The sequence below is a fragment of the Phocoena phocoena genome, chromosome 4 (genome assembly GCF_963924675.1).
Source record: "Phocoena phocoena chromosome 4, mPhoPho1.1, whole genome shotgun sequence".
NCBI lineage: Eukaryota > Metazoa > Chordata > Mammalia > Artiodactyla > Phocoenidae > Phocoena > Phocoena phocoena.
The window spans coordinates 114,393,955-114,416,954 of record NC_089222.1 but is presented as its reverse complement, the minus strand read 5'-3'; the positions used below and the strand labels follow the sequence as shown (position 1 = coordinate 114,416,954).

General features: G+C 36.0%; 1 protein-coding gene across 1 annotated transcript in view; it reads right to left on the bottom strand.

Annotated features, from left to right (window-relative positions):
* The window catches only part of ROBO1 (roundabout guidance receptor 1), a 946,213-nt gene that overhangs the window by 100,201 nt on the left and 823,012 nt on the right, over positions 1-23,000 (bottom strand). The window contains exons 5-7 of the mRNA XM_065876055.1: positions 12,449-12,569; positions 11,960-12,098; positions 9,781-9,908 (exon numbers count right to left, since the gene is read on the bottom strand). Coding sequence (XP_065732127.1) covers positions 9,781-9,908; positions 11,960-12,098; positions 12,449-12,569 — 388 coding nt within the window. The remainder of the gene's footprint in view (positions 1-9,780; positions 9,909-11,959; positions 12,099-12,448; positions 12,570-23,000) is intronic.

Here is a 23,000-nt window from a genome sequence, read left to right as displayed (position 1 = left end):
GTTAAATTTTTAAAATCATTATTTTAACTACAAAACAAGCAACAACAAAAACACAAAACCCACAACAAATCCTATAAGGGAGGCATTCTGAATAAGACTCGAGTTCAACATTGAGTGTAGCAATACATACATATAGGAGGTGGTAAATTTATATATGACACTGTGTGTGCGCACGCGCGCGCGTGTGTGTGTGTGTGTATCCCGATCCCTGAAGCACTGTTTACTCTAGTACCGCTGACTTTACTGGGCCTTTGTGGATTGCTGCCATGTGTGATGAAGAATCATTCCCCAAAGAACCAGTCTGCCATATCTTGTCAGAGTGTGGCAGACATGTTCACACACATATCAAGGTTCTTAAAGTCATCCAGTAAAGCTTTGGGGGCCTTGGAATATGTGTTTCATCAAAACGTTGAACTCACAGTCCTTTTTTTTAAATCTGAAACACTTTACTTACCATTTCATAATAGTGAATTCACAGTTCTTAACTAAAACTTGGATTATAGTAAACCTGACTTGAACCTGCAAAAGGGCCACCTGACACTATTAGTTTTGGCTTTGACTCAAATAACCATGTTATTGGTCAGAAACAATGTACTATTATACTGCCAGCTTTTCTGAAATCAGCAATTTAAGCACACTGTTCCAACAAATGATTTAAATGAAGTCTACATCAAAGAAAGGAAATTCAGAACTGAAGGGTCCAGTTTTTTCTCTCATTACTTCTTTTCTGTCTAGATATTATACCAGCTCTAAAAAGTCAGATGACTCTTACCCTCTATCAGATCTCATATGCTGATAGAAAGCTTTAGCCTGGTGAAGCCTGTTTACGGGAATTACAAATTTACAAAACAGGCTTTCTTTCCCCCAGAGTTTGTTTTTGAATGCAAGTTTATCCCTCACTACCGGCAATAAAATCCACAGTAAGCTACATTGCTTAATTTTCACTTAAATTTTAATTCTACATTCTGAAATAATTATATAGTGGTCCATAAAAAAAAAAAAAAAAGCCATGCACATGACATGTTGCAGTGTTCTGTTGCAGAAATTAACATGTGGTTTGGTAAACTTCAAAGTTGCCATTTCACATCTTAGAAAATGTTCAATGCACAAATGCACATTTCTTTTAATGGACTATGCCTTCTGATTAATTTTCAAGACTATTAAAGTTTTAAATTATATGGAAGTTATTACTGGGGACAATCTATCCACATTATTTTTATCTCTAGTTTCAACTGGTCCAGTATATGGATTATATTTATGGAAGGTGCAGTGAAGGGATTCAATATTATTCATTTTATCAGGAAATTTAGCAGCATTGAACGTATAAGGGGGGATAATAATTATGTTTAAAGATCAAAGGGAATCATGTTAATTATGGATCTGTTTAATAAAAAAACTATTTTGGTCTCAAATGCATATCAAATACACACAATTAATAAAGACAAAAAAGTATTTTTACCTAATGTAGATTTTTTTGTGTTATACCTAACTTTTTTTCTGTTTCTTGAAGCAATTAGAATAAAAATTGACATTTTTTTAAACCACAATTACAGAAACCTTGATAGTCATTGTTTATTGGAAAGCATTTATTGTGTGTCTATATAAAGTATAATGGGCGATGCATACATGACTCAGACTTTAATCTTTTTATACAGCCAGTGAGAAGCAGCTAAGAGCACTAAAGCTACATAAAGTCCTGAGACATACACATATAAAGACACATGACTGAAGTGACTCCTTCTCTTCTTCTGCCTTCTTCATATCACCTTTATTGCTTCTCCTTTCGCTGAGCATTTAAATGCTTCACACAATGTGCTAGGCATTTCATATTTACTAGCTCATTTAATCTCCACAAAATCCTATGAGGGAGGCATATTTACTCCCCTTTACGGAGGAGAAAACTGAGAATCAGAGATTTAACATCTTGTACATTCAGTTTTTGAATCCATGTGTGTCTATCAGAAAAGACTGTTAGTTCTACCCTACAGAACATTTCCTAAAGCAGCAGCAAAAAAAAAATATTGAGGACTGATTTTTTTTTTTTTTTTCGGTACGCCGGCCTCTCACTGTTGTGGCCTCTCACTGTTGTGGCCTCTCCTGCTGCGGAGCACAGGCTCCGGACGCGCAGGCTCAGCGGCCATGGCTCACGGGCCCAGCCGCTCCGTGGCATGTGGGATCTTCCCGGACTGGGGCACGAACCCGTGTCCCCTGCATCGGCAGGTGGACTCTCAACCACTGCGCCACCAGGGAAGCCCCTGAGGGCTGATTTTGACAGACCTCAATATCAAGGAATCACAGAAAATTATAATTGCAGAAAAGCAAAACAATTACCAAATTCTACATTAATCAGCAACTAAAAATTTCAAATCTCTATGGTCAAAGTAAATATTACTGAGACTCTAATGGGTTTTTAGTTGTTTTGAAAGAAGAGATGAGAAAAATAATCATAACAACCATCATTTTGCATAAGCATTTCATAATCCACAAACCACTTTTATGAGAATATACTTTGTGAATTATCTTTTTAAAACTTTTCTATCATGTTTGACGTTTATAGTCCACGTACATTCATTTTTTTCAACAGATGAGTATACTAAAACTCAGAGAAGTTAAGTGACTTGCCCAGGATACCACAGCTGGTATATATCAGGGCAGCCCTTGATTCGCTCAGACAGAAAATGTTACATGAGCACCAAGGATGCTCCCAAGACTGCAATAAGCAACGAGACTAAGAAGGTGAAGTACATAAAGTGTGCCTGTAAGGAACTCACAGTCAAATGGGGCAGATATTGAAATGCAATAAGGGTGGCAACAGCATGCGACGGGTCCATGAATGTGCATACCTAACCTGACACTGGGGTAAGGACTGCCTGCAAAGCTTCCTGCAAGATGCCTGCCTAAGCTGGATCTAAGGATAGGAGTAATGAGCAAGTAGAAGATGGGTCAGTGGGGGCAGAGCATTTTAGACCAAAGGACTAACATAAAGAAAAGCCCAGACGGAAGCTCCATGGTGGTATTTACATGAAAAAATATGTAAACAATACAGTGTTACTACCCTGAAGAGAGTAGCAAGAGGGGACTAAGTAGCCAGGCACAGCAGCATTTAAGCACTTTGAACCTTATCTGGAGAGATGGGAAGCCTGACAATGTTTCATGAATGGAACTAATACAATTCGATTCGTATTTTAGGTCAATGTACCTGTTGTATGAAGGATGGATTCTATGGGACAAGATGGAGGCAAGGAAACTGGTTAGATGTTAAGTTTCACTGCACGAGAGATAATAAAGCAGTGATAAGAAGATAAGACAGGTGTTGAGAGTTGAGAAATATTTAAAAGGCAAAATAAATAGGATTTTAAGGTGACTGACATTCGAGAAATGGAAGAGTAAAGCATGACCCCACCAGCACCCAAGCTGCCTACTAGTGTGTATTTGCAGGTTGCATTGCCATCAACTGAAATGAAGAATACGGAAGAATTCAGCTTCTTATGCCTCGTCTGCTCCTGTTTTCACTGCATCACTACTATTTCCTGTGAATTAATACTCACACACTGGGTTAGGAGAATCTTAAAAGCTTAGCCAAACCTCTGACTGTTGCTTCTTGTTTTACTGGAAATCATAACTATTGATCAATTCCTAGTTCATTGGGATATTAACTAGGGGTCAATTATAAACTATAGTGCCCAAGATATTTCAGCATTTTTTTTTTCTTTTCTTTTTTTTTTTTTCTTCTTATTTTCTTTGGCATGCAGTTCACCAGCAGCAAGGAGAGAAGCTCTAGGAAACATTCCATTAGTAGCAGTTAAGTCAGCCAAAGGACTGCACTGGTCTTTTTTTTCTGCCTTGTGTCTCTCCGGTCTCACATCAATCTCAGACTTCAAGTTTCAGCCTTCCAGAGGCTGTCAGTGGCTAACCAATCCTAACGGGAAAGTGCTCTGTTCCTTCACTGCAGAGTAGGCATAATACTTATGGGAAGCATCAGACAAAATAATAGTTCTTCAGAACAGAATAGAATGCACGTCTTTTTGATGATCCATTTGAACATTCCTATTGTATGCCAAGAATACATTAAGGAGATATCAACATCATTCACGATACCATATTTTAGAACTAGAAAAAAAAACAAAAAAAATAGGTGATGAAATTGAGAGAATGGCGTAATTTCACATCAAGGGAAGAAAAATGGATAAGCGCCTATGAGAAAAGAGCTGGGATTTCACAGAAATCCCAATTGTCTGGTAACAGAGCATCACCTGGTTTAGAGATGTTTGGCATCTGCCTTTTCTTTTAACAGAGCTGTTGCTGAAAGGGCAGAAAAGCAACTGTTTTTTGAGCTTCAAAGAATAACTGGTCCCTGGGAGAGGCCTGTGGAGGAGTGCAGTGGGGTATGAACTAAACGTCCAGTTTCCTGTGTCTAACTGGCTCAGCACTTAGGGCTAAAGGGAAATGGGAGGACTAAATGTCTTTTAGTGCCTATTGTAAGAAAGACAGACAAAAATGGGATTAGATTTTCTTAATGGTTCAAGTCAGCACAGATAAAATGAGATTGCTTGGGAAATGGCTGGTACATGGAAGTTTGTTTTCAGTTCGGTTTCCTGTGACAGACATAGCGATGGGAACACGATCACTCTGGTGATAGAGTCACAAATTTACTTTGTCAATGAAATTGTGACAGTAATAAGAGCTGCTTTATCTGTGAAGTTGCAAAGAGAGTGGAAAGATTAATAATACCATCGAGTTTGCCTTGTTTAAGCAGTGAGTATCACTGAACCAAAGAACTGTAAGAAATCTCAGAGGTGGAGGACAATCTTGGAAATGGGAGAAATTTGGAGTTTAAACTCTGTGTGGCTTTATCTTCTATCTTTCTTTCAGAAGAGCACACCTCATAAATGGAATTATTTAAAAAGCTACAGACATGATTGTCATCATAAATAATTACTAATTTTATAGGTTTTGCTATTAATAGAATGATAAACTTATTTTTCTGCCTTTATTTTTCTTTTAAGTGTTTTGAGGCTGCATCCACCATGCTCTTCTTTAAAGGCTACCTTCAACAAAGAAAAAAAAAAGTACCCACTGTTTAAATTACTATGAATTGGTTCAAAAATGAAAGCAAGCAGGAAAATTTATGTTGGCTATCATGTGATTACAAGAAGAACCTCAAGGCCCACCTGGTAAGCATCTAATAAAGACCTAATGGGTTTAGATTAAGATAGTAAAATAATGTAAAACAAACCTGCAACCATTCTCGGAGCACCAAGCAGAGGCATAAATTTTAGCAGTTTCAACAGCACACCGTTTAAAAAATCTGGCAGGGTGCCTCACTGCATCTATTTTATTCAACTTAGACTTTACATTTTATAGGTATGTCACAACCTATAAAATGGTTATAAATACTACAGTATATATATTTTTCCTTAAACGACGGGGCCATTATGCAATATGAAACACTAGTTCAGAAGATAATTCATTCCTACTGTGACAGCTAGCAATCCTAATACTTGTCGAATTGAGACATTAAAATGCAAATATCACAACGTAATCAATCAAAATTGAGATGAAATGTCTTTAAAAAGATGCCTGAATTTGTTTGTGTATTACAGGTTTACAAAGAGAATTCTTGAGGAGGTGCATAGACATTATTACAGCATGGAGGGAAAATGAGGCAGACAAACATCAGGCGTAAATGTAACAACACTGATGGTTTACATTTATAGGTAATAAAGTTTTGATTATTCCAGAAAATGACAGAATATCAAGTTCAGGTTAACTGAATTTTCTGGTTAACTGGGAGCTAAACAGAAACACTTCTCTGTTGTGATCGTTCCAAACAGCATTACTTCACCATTTTTTATTGGTCATGTAATGGACCTTAATTATTTTTGAATAGGTCAAATTACTGCAGAGTCTCTGAGTCTCTGCTGAACGTTTTTTCATAACGATAACACTCCATTGCACATAAAATGTAATCGGTTTTTGAATCATTTCTATTCCCAAGTGGTCGTAATTTTCATTAAATTATCTAGTTATTTTGCAAAACCTCAACATTAAATCCAGCACTAGTTTTGATGGCACTAACAAGACTTAACACATTTAGTTTAAAAGCCAATAAAGTTTTTTAAATAAAAATGTAATGCTTTATATTTGAGAAGAATTTTAATAACTTGTTACATAATAAATTATCATGATTATATTACTACTTCAGGTTTCTCATTTACAATAGCAAAGGAAGACCTACCTGTCTAGAATTATCTGAACATTACTACTTTTCTTATGAAATAACCAATAATTATTAAAATTAAGTGATAAAGCTATCACTAATAATAACGCTTATATGACTACAACACTCCTTATTTATAAAACACTCTGTAACAGACAATATGTTAAGCTTTAAATATATATAATTTAATTTAATCCTTATAAAAATGCTGTGAGGTTGGTATTACTGTACCCATTTTACACATGGGCAACTGAGACTCATGTAATCTAAACAACCTTTTCTAGGCCACACAGTTGGTAAATGACAGAAATAGGATTCAACTACATTTTGTCTGACTCCAGTGTCTATACTCTTCGCTACACAATTCTCTGTAACACACTTCATCCAGCCCTGGTAATTCGCAAACTCTAGAGCAATTTTTTGTTTTTTCGGTACACGGGCCTCCCACTGTCGTGGCCTCTCCCGTTGCGGAGCACAGGCTCCGGACGCGCAGGCTCAGCGGCCATGGCTCACGGGCCCAGCCACTCCGCGGCATGTGGGATCCTCCCGGACCGGGGCGCGAATCCGTGTCCCCTGCATCTGCAGGCAGACTCTTAACCACTGCGCCACCAGGGAAGCCCTAGAGCAATTTTTTTTAAAGCCCTTTATTCTTTCTGTTAGCTCAACAGGTAACTCCTCATTCCAGAGACTGATGAACTTGCTTGAAAACAAAAATAAAAACAAATTTCTGTGCTCTAACCCAGATCTACTAAATCAGGTTCTCCAGGGGCATGCTTGATAATCTGTATATTTAACAAGCTTCAGATAAGTTTAGATATACACGTTCAGATAACATCAGATAACAAACTTCATCCAAGTTTAGGAAACTCTGTCCAGCCCCAGGTTTTTCTCTGTTCCTTTCAAACACAGACCACCAGGCAGCCATCAGAGATGATTATCTCTTCAGATCTGATCCAATGTAACCTATTGTTAGCACTCAGGATCAAAGTCACCAGAAATGCTTGAATTTCCCCTGTGACGTACTGTACTGTGATATCTCTACCACTCAAGCAGAAGGTTGGAGTTCAAATGCATATTTCAAATTGTAACAAGTATTTATTACATAAAGTGCCTACTAGATGCCCAGTACCATACTAAGGACTGTGAAAAATACACAAGTATTAAAACCAAAGAAATCATGAGTTGAGAATGGAATACTTGAGGAAATACATACAGACAGAGTCTCTAAAACAGCAGAATCAGGATTTCAAAAAAATATATATATATCAAAAAAAAGGAAGTAATTCTCAAATGAGGGTTAATTTTTAAATGTTAGAACTAATCATATCTGTACTGGGGGTGAAAATCAAACGCTCACCCTTATTTAAGAAAGTTTTTTTCCCCAAACTGCTACTGGAACACAGGGTTCTGTTGTCCAACATCAATTCTCAAAATTAAATATTTATTGCATGAGGAGTGAGGAAAAGGAAGATTATTTTTAAGCCCATACTGACTCCAATAGTGCCTCAAAAATGAACCACAAATGAAATACAGAAATCAAAACCAACTATGCTACTGAATTTCTAATAATTGTTTCCTGCTATCAAATGTATTCATTTCTGATTAGTTTCCTTTGTAGTAACTAATATTTTTCTATATTCAATCTCAAAGGAAAAAAATACATAACTTCTCAAGTTTCCTTTGAAAAGTTTCCTTTTTTTTTTTCTTAGTTAAGTTTTGCTGTTGGGAATCATGTTACTTTCTTTGACATACTGTGTATATTATTCTAGCATGTTAAAGGTATTTTCACAGTGATGTTAATATGCATATTTTATTTTAATAGTTGAATAAAATAATAACTTCTCAACAATACACAGATCTTTCATAAGTTTATAGAAAACCCAATGCAGTTGAAATAAGAACTTCTAAATTCCTTAAGTAGTTTCTGGATTTGATCATTTGTACCCAGTTTTCACTGAAATCCAGGCTTAGGAGCAAGAATTCCATATGGAAAACTTAAGGCTGAATTAACTTTGGAATTGAGTATAAAATTGCAGGAAGAAACTCTATTTTGATTTCAATGTCTACTGTAGACACAGCAGAATGGCTATTATTTATAAAAGCATCATCTCTCTGACTAATATAATAGACAATCAACCTCCCTGTCACAATTGCCTGGAGATAGACACACCTTTTCATGTCTTGGATTCATCCTGGGCTACTTTCACTCCCTCCGGAGGGCTTCTGAACTTGAACTTGACATCTCTTAAATTTATGCTTTCTCTAAATGTAAAGGGGTTTTCTTTTCTTACAGTTTTAGTCTTATGTGGAGTTCAGGTCTAACTCAGATTAAAGAGAAGTAGTCTAGGCCTTAGAAATTCAATGTTTGTTCTTGATCTTTTCTTTTTTTTTTCTTTTGTTTTTATGAGGTTGAGCTAAAAACCCCAAAGGGGGACATAATGGCTTTAGAGACAGGAAGGAAATATTCTTTATTCCTTTTTTCTACTGTAAAATGCCCACAAGGCTCTTTTGTAGAAAACCCACAGTAGAAGCTCTCCTTCAAAAGCCACCTTTTTCTTCGTAATAGCCTTAGAGGAGACAGTGCTCAGAAAAGATGACAGAGCAAGTGTTGCTAATGTCATACTCAGAAACAAGCTAAGTGGTTTATGGCCAAAATCCCTGTTTACTCTATATACGTGTCAAAATACGGAATTTTTTTCACCAACAAAATGCTCTTTAAAGGTCACTGTCTCTCAAATTCCACAATAAACAATTTGTCCCTAAAAAGGAAAAACATGAGAGAAAGTTCTCAGATGATACATAGTAAGAAATAATCAGTATGACATCATGGAAAAAGGGGAAAAGGGATAATGAGAATGAAAAACATATGAAATTATGGAGACAAAGGAGGTGACAGAACCATTTCTGCATATCAGTTTAAGATGTGACTTTGACATTCAAAAACTTGTAGCCAAAGAATATGGCACCCATTTTGGCTCACATCACACCAAATAATAAATCTTCATCAAAATTAGCAAAGTACAAATGCAATTAATTCACTCAACAAATATTTATTGAATGTCTGTTAAGTCACAGGCACGGTGTGCACAGAAAAAGACTGCAGAAGTCCCTACTCTATGGATGCATCTTACATTCTAGTGGGAAACAGAATCTTTTCACTTTTTTATTCTGAACTGTACAGACCCTTGAAAGTGCATGACCTGAAGGAATGGTAGACGTATTTTCATTGAAAGATCAAGTTTTCGCGGCAGTAGCTGTCATTTGATTAAAGCTCTGTGTTTGAAGACCCAGAGATTAAAGCACACTCCCCTCCTCTACTTGACCGAGAAAATGCTCTCGTAATTTAGAAAACTTAGTTCAATTTCCTGTAACAGACACTTATAGAGCTCCCATAGGCAAAACAATAATTTCCTTTAAATATGTTTGGAATAATGTATATATATACAGCACTATTTAAAGTCTATATTTTATATAGACTACTCCAATATGTAATATTTTCAAATATCAACATTGTATCTCATATAATTAATCAACCACAAAAAATGTTCCCCAAACCTTACCTTGGACAGTCAGAGTAGCGGAGGCTTCAGCTTTTCCAACCATATTTTCCGCAACACAAGTATATGACCCCATGTCACCAGCCATCACCTTCCGAATTTTCAAGGTATGATCATCTCTGATTTCATATCTAGTGAGATAACAAAAGAAAGCACAGTTAAGTGACTTTCTACTTGAAAGAATCCATCATTACAAATATGTATTTAGGTATCAAATCACAGCCAACATTCTCGAGAATTTAAAGCAGAAGGTAAATAATGCAGCATTCTTCTAAGTAAGCATGTGCATAGAAAAGAGCACTTCTTTTATACTCGTGTGGGCAAAAATATTAAAACTACTTTTTAACAGAATATTTTTAGGCAAAGTTGACGCTTATTTGTTTATTTCCTCAAGCTCCTGTACTCATACTAAAACTTAAGTGACCATTAAATACATTTTTATTATATGTCAGACTTTAAGCATTTTGTAGGTTCTATCTTTTAAAATTCTCATAACACCTTATGAAGTATTATGCTCATCTCCATTTGGCAGATGAGAAAATTGAGGCATAGGAAGGTAAGGTAGCTTGGCTTTGGTCTTCAGCTATTTTAATGGCAGAGTTAATATTTAAACCCAGAGAGTCTTATTCTGGAACTCCCTTGCCTTGCCTCATCTTGCCTTTTCTTAAATGTTGGGTGTCCCTTGAAATTTCACCTCAGTCCTCTTTTTACTCTATATGATATCCCTGAGTTATACTATCTACACTAGCTTATATATTGATCAACCACACAAATATTTGCTGCCCCTATTTCACTTAAGCTCCAAATTCATAATCCTGACTAATAATTAGACATCATACCTCCAGAGACACAATATTTAATACGTTAGATAAAACATTTTTTTCTTACCCTATCACATAAAACAACTCCTTCTCCTAACACAACCTACCTATCTTCCTTCGCCAGCTCCCTATATATAACAAATCATTCAATTCATCAATTGGGTCTCAGAACTTTCTCTCCATGATGGACCCCTAGCCTATTTCCATCTCATCTCCCGGTTCAGGCGATTCACATCTCTTATCTGGACAACAACAATGGTGACCCAGCCAACGGCATCCCCCCAACCCCTTGCCACATTAATGTGATATCCATAATGCTAAAAAAATTATTTCCTCTAAAAACCAATTCTGTTCATAGTTATCCCTCTTGGCTTATCAATGTGCATGCCGTACGATTCAGAATTCTTTAGTCGACACAAAGTCCTGTAAATCCGGCCTCACTATCTCCAGCCTGGTTTCCCATAACTTCTTGCCACATGCGCTGTGTGCCGCCATGCTAAATTTCCACCACTCAAAACAGTCTTAGATATGTGTCTATGTTGTGATGTCTCTTTTCCTGGAATACTCTTCTCCTCTTTCTTGCTTATCAAATTGATACATATTTTTCAAGACATTGCTTCTATGTCACTTTCCTTTGAGAACTCTCTCCTGATTTTCTGCTCCCATGGGTCTACCTTTATGCAGCAAAAGGGTTTGCTACGTTACTCCGTATCTATCCATACATGACTCCTTTGGTGAGCTCCTTGACAGCAGAAACTATACCTAAACACTTGCTGTGACCCCCAAACCTAGCAGGGGCTCAAGGTATGTCTGCTGAATGAATGGACACACTAGAGAAGACAGCCTAAAGACAGTGCCTGAAAGTTTCACTTCATTACCTCATTCCCTAAGGCTGCGAGTGTATCTCTGCTTCTAGCCAATTTAAGGATTTGATAGATATCAAGAAACTCTGACCTCTTCTACCATTCCCTGGTGATGTTGTAGCTAAGGAAAAGGGAGTTTGCTTTTTAATTGGTTTGTAGTTACATCTTTAGTGCTGTACCTCCCTTCCCTACCTATTCCCATATAAGACATTGGTATTAACTGTAGTCTGGTTGGACAAAGAGAAAGCTGTTTAAGGAATGTCACATCTTCCAAGGGTTCCCCGGGCAGGCTGGGGTCATGAACTTACAGTTATCTGTACACTCTCAAAGAAAGCATGGCAACCTTCTGATTCTAATTATCTCCATTACTATGTCTGGCCCAAGGAGATCAAGGAGTCTAGAGTAGACCATTCTAATGGCTTATATGTGAAAAGTGGTCTGATGAGAACTGTAGAAATTCCGAGTGGATGAATCCCATCATTAAATTCTGATCCATACCTGGATTTGGGCAGTTCCCCATCATCTTTCCTCCATCGTACTGTGGGCACAGGGTCGCCTCGGGCCTCACATTTAAATTCTGCACTGTCATCCACAGTGACTGCCAAGTTACTAGGTCTCTTCACAAATGAAGGTCTCTCTAAAATTAGAAAAAGTCATCTCAAAAAAAAAAAATACAGATGAACAAACTAAAAGCCATTTTAGATGTTCCATAAGAGCAGATTTATAATTTAAAATATTATTTAGAAAATTATTCCACCGAGTTCCCTACTTCTCCTCCCGAGGTGTAGTGTTTCCTTCGAATTGTCTTCCTATGTCTTGGCTACTTTATCTCAGGCTGCTTTACTGATTTCTTCTGTCTTTTTTCCAGCCCCCAAAATATTGGTTTACCTTCTAGAAAAGGTCATTTCTTTCTCCCTTGTATAAAGATACTAAATAATAATAAGAGATAAGCTTTACAATGAGCAGATCAGATAAAATTGCACTTACCTAAAACAGTTAGCTCTGCTACTTCACTCTCACGTTCCCCAACCATGTTGGTACCAACACAAACGTATTTGCCAGCATCACTTTTGCGGGTGTAAGTAATCATGAGCTTTCCTCCTCGTATCTTAAAAAAAAGTTTCACGTGACTATCATTAAAATTGCTATAGTAATTTTTACATGACAGAGGTCTTCATAAGTGAAGTCTACTTTCTAAGCATGCAAAGAAAGACTGATTATATCAAAAAGCTGATGTGTAGTATTTACTCTATAGGTAATAACTTTAAGCAGAATTTATTCCAAAGGTACAATATAAAAGAGGCAAAACATTTTTACTTACCTACATTTCTTGTAAAGTAATTATATTCTATATAACTAGAAATTTCTTTTTCCAAACCAGCCAAGTTCCTTCATATTATTTAATTAAATGAAAACCAAAAACATTGTGTGAACAATTTGGTTAGCAAATGGAAAAAAGAAAAAGGAAATTTTTTTTAACTGAAGTATAATTGATTTACAATGTTGTATTAATTTCTGCTATACAGCAAAGTGATTCAGGTATTCATATATATATATATATATATATATATATATATATATATACACACATTCTTTATCTTCTTTTCAGTATGGCTTATCACAGGATATTGAATGTAGTTCCCTTTGCTATACAGTAGGACCTTGTTGTTTAGGAAATTCTTAATACCATATGACTATAATTAACATGTAAATACATATTAGCTATATGTAATTTCAAGGAAGCATATTCTAGTATTACAAGATGTGGAAATTAAAATGTCTCTAATTACTTAATTTGCCAGAGTTGCTTTAAGCAAATATATCTTAATTTCCAAAATATTACAGAACCTAACCTGTCCTAAAAAACATAAGTGTCTCTGCTGTCCAAACAGTTTCTTGGGGACTTAGGAGGCAGAGAACGAACAGATACTAATAAATCATCTGGAAAGTCATTCGGGTACACTCTTGAACACTTAATTATTTGAAGAAGGATTAATTACAAATGTAAGCAGACTTCCAGTACAATATGTAGGCCAAAGCTAATCATGAATTAAGATTGGGATGCGGAAATTGAACTATCTTTACTTAATTTAATATGCTTTTGGTGGGGAGTAGAGTTCAATGACCCCTGAATAAGTATAATGCTCTGAACCTTAGAAAGGTTTTGTCAGGGATAACTTCCAGAATGTTTATTCATGGAGGTTTTGACCTCACAGTTATTTTGTACAGTATACAGATTAAACAAAGGAGGAAAGAAAAAATACAGAAAGTAAGGAAGGAACCATTCAAATAGAATTTTTTTTTCATCCTACACTGGGAGTTTGTTGAAACTACTACTTTATTAAAGTGGGGTCACAGTGTTTCGGAATGCCTAAATTGCTTTATTTCAATCCAGACATCCAAACTAGATATTGCGACCAAGTCTTTATGTGTTAGGACAAACAAGATATTAATAGAGCAGTTTTAATTTTTGTGCCTTTAGAACTTGACATTTTTCAGTCCTTTTATTTAAAAAATGACCATGATTCTCTAGGTGTCATTATAAAAATCATCCAGGGACTTTTCTCTGCATTGTTCATGATTCTATCCCTCATGCTTAGAAAAATGTCTGCATATAGTAGTCACTCGAAAGATTTTTAATGAATGCAAACTGCTTTTGTAGATAAAATTAGTCTATTATCCACTGAAGCATTTTCATAAAGGTTTATAGCAGCTACAAGATATATTAATGATAGATTTATTGTTTTCATATATACTTACCTGTTTTCAAACAGAATAAATAAAAAGAACAAATAAATGTCACATGAAAAGAAAAAACCTTCCAAAAGTTTACTGTCAATACTTTATGAGCATTTTTCTTTTGTACCTCCCTCTCTCTCAATATAGATATAGATAAATAGATATGGAAATATAGATATAAAATATACATTACACATACACACTTTTACTAAAGTAAAATCATGTGATTCATGCTTTTCTTTGTTAAGTTGCATTTTCAGCTCAATAATATCCTACAAAGCACAAAGGCGTCCACCACAGTAAAGAATTATCACACACCTCATATGTCAATAGTGCTGATGTTGAGAAACTTTGTTCTAAAGACCTGGCTCTGGCCTAAGGATAAAAGCTGGATTAATATAACAAAAGGAAGGAGGGATTAAAATCATGTAATACCATTAATGTTTACTCTATTTGGAAAAATCATCACTGAGAGTCCCCAGGTTAGTATAAATAGGCCTACACAACTTCCATCCCATTAACAAGACAATTTCACTATAAAACCCTACATTCTACTCTACACTCACTGGCAATAATGGTTCAAACCCCCAAAGTGAACATTACAACTTAAATGGAAAATCAAACAAGCCTCACCAAACCTGGGAGAAACTTATTTCCTAGGAGATGATGGAGACAGAAATTGACAAAAGTGAAGGAAGAAACAACAAAGTACTGAAAACAGAGAAACACACAAAATAACGGATGCAAATGGTAGTCTTCAGTTTCTACGAGTTCAAATTGATTTTGGCATTATGTCAGTGGCTGAATTGAAACAGAGCAAACCAAAAGCCATAATTCTATTCTCTATGGTCACAAATGTGGACTGCATGGTGGCCTGTTCTTTTCAACAAACAGAAGAATAGAAAAAAACATAGTGCTTTAACCCCGATCAAATATAACGTACCAGCTTTAAAGCAGTACCTACTATTAACAATCACCATTTTATGCTGTCATATAAAAACATTGATTGTAAAGCGTGACTATACACATTCTAAATCTTAGTGCTCCTTTGTAAACCAAAAATTGACATTTCCTCTCTCTACAGAGAAAGGAAGAATATGTCTAACACATACAAAACACCATAAATGTGAAAATAGCACTATTTAAAACAAGTTAAGAAATATTTCTTGGCAGCTCTCTTCCTGCAGCTGGATCTGACAGCCGAATTGTAAACCTATCAAAAATGAGTTTGTATAATGAACAGACACAATGTTAAACACTGCACTGCAGCAGCTCTACTTCAATTAACCTAACCGGGTAGTGGAGAAGCAGAAAGAGTTAAGCTTTCCGACAATATGGCATCTAGCCTATGTCAAGACTCGAAGCAGAGGTCCCACTTCCTCATTACCATCTACCTTATCAGCCTGCAGTAGTAACCACATTAGAAGCCTACATTTCCATAAGCTCTAGACAGCACTTAAAGGGGGGCCTCGGCTAACTACATACTAGGTGAAAACAAAACAAAAAAGGTCCTAGTGGTGTTGCTACTTCTGGGGAAGGAGACAGGAGGAGAAAGGAAAAGGTGGTGTTGCTACTTCTGGGGAAGGAGACAGGAGGAGAAAGGAAAAGGTGGGAAAAATGTTAAAGTTTCAAATATCTTTATACTTTATATTTTTCTTCAGAACAGTTTCAGATTAAAAAAAAAGTTTTAGTGACATTAAGGTATGGAATACCTCAATGTACTTGATATATAGGATTCTTATATACTAGCATTTTCCCTTTAAGAAGCTATAAATGATTATATACCTTAGGGGTAAAAGCCTTCTCTCCTAGTACTTTAAGACTTCTCTGAAGTAGTTGAAAATCTCTTCTAGAATGCTTTCATCTCCTTTATTGCATTGTTTACTGAGTAACAAGATGATATAGAAAAATCAGGTATAAGATGTAGCTTTTCAAACAAAAGTGAAGAGAATTATTTCATATTTCTGGTAAGCATGAAAAACCACAATCAGAATTCTTACTTCCAGAATACAAGAAGGAACATTATCTTTGCACATATAGAAGCATGCTTTCTTTTAAAAAGTAAATTAAGTAAGCTTTTTGTCTGGTTATTCTATGGCATATACAGCTCACTCTGCAATCAGTGCTTAAAATCAGAAATAAAGATGAACTTAAAATGAACCCCTTGGTACGTTGTCATTTTCTACCCTAAAGCAAGTCAGGTGATTTGCAGTATCTGTTACACAGGAATTGTTTTTCAGGCATCACCCCGACAATGTTATCCATACACCACTAGGTTAATATACTAAAGCAACTGGAGCTAATTAACTAGTTTGGCTACACAAAATCTTTTCTGCTTTTAATTACATTAACCTAATGTGACTTGAATTCAGCAGACCAAAAAACGAAACCACTAATTTTATTAAAGACTTCAAAGATGATTTCAAATTGCTAACCACCAAACTGTCATATAATTTATCTCATTTCCTTTAGTAGATTTTGCATTCAAAATCTGTTTCTTACTATAAATACTATTTTTAAAATAGATCCTAACAATGGATTAAAAGAACACTGATCTAGAATGCTAAAAGAGATATATGTTTAAACAATATACGTAAGATGCAAATAGGTGTTCTGATACCAATGAGAAATGGTGCAGTACTTAATTTTTACAATTTTCTAAAAGATTAAAGACTCAGAAATATTCATTTACAGTAGTAAAGACTTAATAAGCAGGGTTAATAGGAGGAATAAAAATTTTAAAGCACCCAGGTTTAGAAATTATTTTTTCTGAGACACTTGATTCTTTACCACTGTTTTCATACTGTTTTGCAAAGTAAATGAGATGAGAGGCTTTGAATTATAGTCTAGTGTATCATCCTTAAACAATTCACTAAGTCTCTTTGGGCAGAATATCTCTTCATAGCAATGCTGCCAATTCTGCCTGGATCTTTGACCTGTAGAACAGATATCAAACTGTTGGGAACTAGAAGGGAAGTACTTTGCATGGGTTTAAGACTTCTTAATGACCATGAGATGCAGGTACCCCAGATGGCCAGTCACAGGCCCCAGACATTCTCTTTGGTGAACTAAACTGCAAGGCAGTTTTGGGTGGTTCCTAAGGACTCTTTCCAACAGAGACATGTAAAGAAGAGTCACAGTAACAGTTTTTATTTCTTTAACATTTAGCATTAAATCAACAACAAAAATAACCACTCCCCTCAAAAAAAAAAGATATATTGTTTGATCAGGGAACAGAGAATGGGAGGAAATGGAAATATACCCATTACTTTCCAATCTGGTTGCAAGAGTGGTATCAACCTTTAATGTAAACAATTCCAACTGAAGCATCCATACCTTCTAACATACACCATAGTACCTTTCAAAATCAATTATTCTTTGTTGCATTCTAAATTAAGGAAAAACACTGGCGGTAGTATAATTATATTGTACAAATGATAGGCAAAGGGTTGGATAAAATACACGTCTCATAGCAGTTAAAAAAATTATAACCAAGTAAAAGATAATTCATATAATGCAGATCTTATACAATATCAAAGAATACAGTATTTCTCATTTGGCAATATTTCTTATTCACACTCCCAGGTAAGCAGTTCCTTAAGAGCCGTTAGTAAAAAAGACATGTCTAGAATGAAATAATTTCATGTTTTTCTAATCATGGTTGAATATCATATGTAGGTACTTTATATTTTTGAATATACACCTTCATGATTTTGCTGTTTCACTCTTTGGAACCTAAATTTTAATGGAGTTAGTAAGCAGATAAAAATGTAAGTTTTTGAAAAATTTCCACTATCAAAAACCAGTGATATAGGACTTCCCTGGTGGCACAGTGGTTAAGAATTCGCCTGCCAATGCCGGGGACACGTGATCCCTGGTCCGGAAAGATCCCACATGCCCTGGAGCAAATAAGCCTGTGCGCCACAGCTACTGAGCCTGTGCTCTAGAGCCCGTGAGCCGCAACTACTGAGCCCATGTGCCGCAACTACTGAGGCCCGTGCGCCTGGAGCCTGTGCTCTGCAACAAGAGAAGCCACCGCAATGGGAAGCATGCGCACCGCAACGAAGAGTAGCCCCTGCTCACCGCAACTAGAGAAAGCCCATGCACAGCAAAGAAGACCCAATGCAGCCAAAAAATAAATTAAAAAAAAATTTTTTAAAAACCATTGATATAGGGCTTCCCTGGTGGCACAGTGGTTGAGAGTACACCTGCCGATGCAGGGGATGCAGGTTCGTGCCCCGGTCCGGGAAGCTCCCACATGCCGCAGAGCGGCTGGGCCCGTGAGCCATGGCCGCTGAGCCTGCGCGTCCGGAGCCTGTGCTCCGCAACGGCAGAGGCCACAACAGTGAGAGGCCCGCGTACGGCAAAAAAAAAAAAAAAAAAAATTGATATAAAACAATTTCTATCTACTACTCTTGTCACCATCAACACTTTTCTTAAGTATAAGAAGAAATGTCAAGAACTTAACCTTTATTTATTCTATTTATTTGTACTAATCTTGTCACACAAAATGTTTTTAAAACTGATATCATGTATCCATAACAACATGATTTCATATTAAAGTCTCAAACATAAGTTTTATTTTAGATAGATAAATAAACAATAAACCATGGTTAGGCAAATCACAGTTCTCCCTCCTGGCTAACAAAGTTTATTTCCTTTCTACTTTTCATAAAGGCTATACTGCCTCTCAATATATTTTCCAAAAAAAATTCAACTCTTTCTATTCTTATTTTATTCTGGTTCACAGAGACCTCAAAAAAAAGGAGAGAAAGAAAGAGAGAGAGAAAAAAGAAGGAGAAGGAGGAAGAGGAAGAGGGGGAGAAGGAAAAAGATATGCATTGTCTTAAATTTCCCACTCAGGTTTCTTGATGAGATGTGATCTGGTTTCAAACTCATCATCCAAAAGCTGTTAGGCAAAGCTGGCATGTACTCAGGACCAGTTCAATATAGACTCGTGATACAAAATGAGAGTGACTGTGTCTCTTGGATGGGTTAAACTAAGAAAAAGTAGATTATATGCTAATATTTACGATACTTTTCTAACTATAGATTATTAAAAAATGTAGTTAGATTTCATTCACACTGTAAAAATTTTTCACCTGAATGATACTAATCCATTTGCTTGCCCATTCTTATGCAAAGCTCCCTTCCTCTTTATAGCCTACTTATGGTATGAACAATGTTCATGAGATTTTCATGAAAAAATCTTGTACAACAAAAGGATGCCTGGATAAGTACATATACATCGTAAAGAAATTATGAAAATGACAAATTGAAAACACATGACCATTCCACATTTTACTTGGTGACATTAAAAGGAACAGCATTACAAGGAAAAAAAAAAAACACAACTTATTGTAGGTCTTTCAACTGTTCTATTAGGAGTGGAATTGAGAGGAAAAACAGGCAATTAGGATCTCTCCATTGGCATCCCATATCTGCTTGGGCTACATGCATACAAGAGAACATGATCCAATTTCATTTGTTTGCTGGTCCACTTTACAGTATCATTTAAAAACCAACATGATTTCTGCCAGGAGTTTAAACACACTTGATCATCAGAGAGAAGCAACAAGAGACTCATGCAGAAAAAGCAATTATCCCAGTGGGGACACGTGGCTTCTCTACACAGCTTGGTGAGCTGTCAGCTGAGAACACAGGCCTGGGAGAATCGCTGCCTAAGACTATGGCAGCTGCATTTCTCTGTGATTTTCATTTCTCCGACTAAACTTCTCATTTCTTCCTCACAGCAATTTATAAATTGGTAGTTGGCTCTTTGCTGCCACAGAACCACACCCAGGATAATTCGATATAGACTATATCAGGAAGAGCTGTTTTGCTAATTGCAGGCAAGTGGGAGCCACCCTGCAGAGAGGCATAGTTAGTTAAAGGGAGAGGATGATTTTCTTTGTGAAGGTATAAATTGTTACCTTTCTATCTATCTAGTTTATATCACCAGAGGATCTTGCCATGAATCCTAATTTTAACAAGGAATAATAGAAAAGAGAAACCCAGTCTCCTTAAAAGACACCGATTTTGCTTGCTTAAGCATGGCTCAAAGTCAATATGAAGACTGGGGTTTGGCATTTTCTCTTGAGCACCCATTTTCTTGAACCAGTCAACCGGGAAAGCCATCTCTAATTTATCGTATTCTAAACCAGGGGCAGACAACTGCCGAATGCTGGTGAAATGGAGAGCAGATGAAACAGTGAGGGCTTTTAGCTAATTCCCCAGGTATCTGGTTCCCAAGTCATTAAGATCAGAACCCCAAAGTGAATCCTATAAAAAGGAGGCAATATAAAGAGTGGTTTGGGAAGAAAATAGCCTTTGCTAGCTATCCCCCCAAAGTAAGTAAGTCGATTGATCTTTACCTCTGAAAATTCTACGTATTTCATGGTAGTATTCTGCACACATATGAGAAATTAATTTAGTTCCTAGCCATTAAAGTTAATGTATTGGTTCCTTCACAGGTCTCATGAAACAATGTCCTGCTGTTTTAAAGGTAAAAACAAAGTCTTATGGGCAATTTTCACTTTCCTACGAAACCAGGATTGCTTTTTATCACCTCTTCCAACCATCTGGCTATAATTCTGAATTTACATACAGTCACTGTTAGGACAGCCTGAAATAAAAATCTATGAAGGAATTATGACTATACTCTAGAAATAAAGTTGACAAATGCTCATCATATTTGAGGGGAGAAAAGCTCATTTTCAAACACTTGGCTCTTTTGAGTTACAAGCGGACCAGCTGAAAATACTTTTCAAATAGTAAATCTTTTTTCTTCACCATGGGTTCTTATGCTCAGTTCTTTTCTCCAATTTTGATCCAGTGTGAGAATTTCCCTCACCACCAAACGCATTGCTCAGATAATGCCTTTTCCAGAGACATATTTTGTTACTCTTGAAATTTAAATTCACTTATATTGTGAAGAAGACATATAACCATGGCAGACAAAGTCAAACCAAGGTTGAGTATATAAGGGATTCTTGGATTTAGAAATGCAGGATGACTTTCTGGAAATGAAGTACAGAAATTAACTAAGGAGAATTGCTTTATGGAAACATATTTGTAACTTGCAAAAATGAAAAAGCAATAAAAGCATTTAATACTGTTTATTAAGATTCTATACAAGTATGAAGATTCCTAAAGTAGCTACAAATTGAAATAAACACTCATTCCCATTCTGTGGTATTTTAATTTAAAGAGTCAAAGGAGAACAAGAAGAGACTTGCAAGTGACAGGCTTAATTGATTAATCAGAGTCAAGGCTCATCAGACAGTGTCGGTCAGAGATTCAATATCCATATGGCCAGTTGCTTCACTCTCTTTTATTGATCACAAGACTGCTGGAACCTAGCTCTCTTACTTGGCAAATGTGTGCCTCATTTCATAAGGGACAGATGATAAGATAAAAGACGATAACCCCCTCTCCTCCACCACTGCACATGGTAAAACAAATGAATATATATCTACAAACTACCTAAGAGAAAACAAGTAGGCTAATTTACACATGTAAGGAAGAGAATGAAATCTTGGGAAGAAAGGTTTGAGCTAGGGCTTAAATGAACTCTTTTTGGTGGGTTACATTAACCTTCAGAATTATCCACATGTACTTCTATTTCCTGAGAACTAATGGTTAACTTGTGGACAAATAAATCAAAATAAATGCATCCTGCCCCTTATAGTTCTATAGTTATCTGTGAAAACAAAAAAGAAAATGTCTATCTGAAGAGTATTTCAGACACCATTTGGAATGATACTTGTTTGTGACAATGCTTCTCAGCCATAAATGGTTTGATTCCTCAGTCAAGACAAAAACATACTGAACAGAAAATGTAGTGCAAAAAGTATTAATGCTGTTAAGGGTCTCAGTGTTTTGGATTGCTCCTAACCCTAAGGCTATGAGTTGTAATATTTGAACTTTGATTTGAAATTCAGAATTTTGTGAATCCTAGGTTGCTTCCATACAAACCTAAATAGGAGGTTTCAGGAGTGAGTAGAGGGAAAGGTTTTGGTGTTAGTGATATGTCAGTGGGAAAATGAAGGCGCAAGATAAAGTCAATGCGAAACAAAAACAAAAACAAACAAATAAAAAACTTGATCTTATGCTTCTTGCTTCTCTTCTATATAAAATATAAGTTCTGCAATGGCAAGGAGTTTGTTGTATCTCTAGAATCTTGCTCAATACCCACCTAGAAAGTCCACTATCAGATTTTTCAAGATCTGAGATGTAGGATACATGGAATTCTTTGATTTCAGTCATCATCTCTTCATAAAAAGGCTTGATATTTTAGAATTTATGTAAGAAGTACACTCTTTTCTACTGTCTTGTGGAAGACAAATTCAAATTCTGATGACTTCATACAAAAGTAATAAATACATTTAAATTTTCTAATGTTTCAGTAGGAGTTTTAAATGACTTAACAACTGGAAAAACCTGAAAAAAATTACGTCCTAAGTGTAAAATGCTTTTGGCAGTTTTTTCCACAAACACATGAAAAATACATCAGTGAACCTGTGGTAAATTTCGTAAATGTACTACTGTATTTAAACAACAATCTGGAATACCATTACTTTTGTGATTAATGAGAACCATGACGCGGCAACATGTGCTGTGTATATGACATTGCTGCATGCATCATCTTTCATTTTTACAACAGTCTCACAGGTGAGGTATATTTTTCTATTTGGGGATGAGAAAACTAATGCTCAGAAAATATCAGAAACTTGCTCCAGATAATTTAGTAAGTGATTGGAGTTCATTCTACATAAATCCAAAGTAAAGTTTACATAGT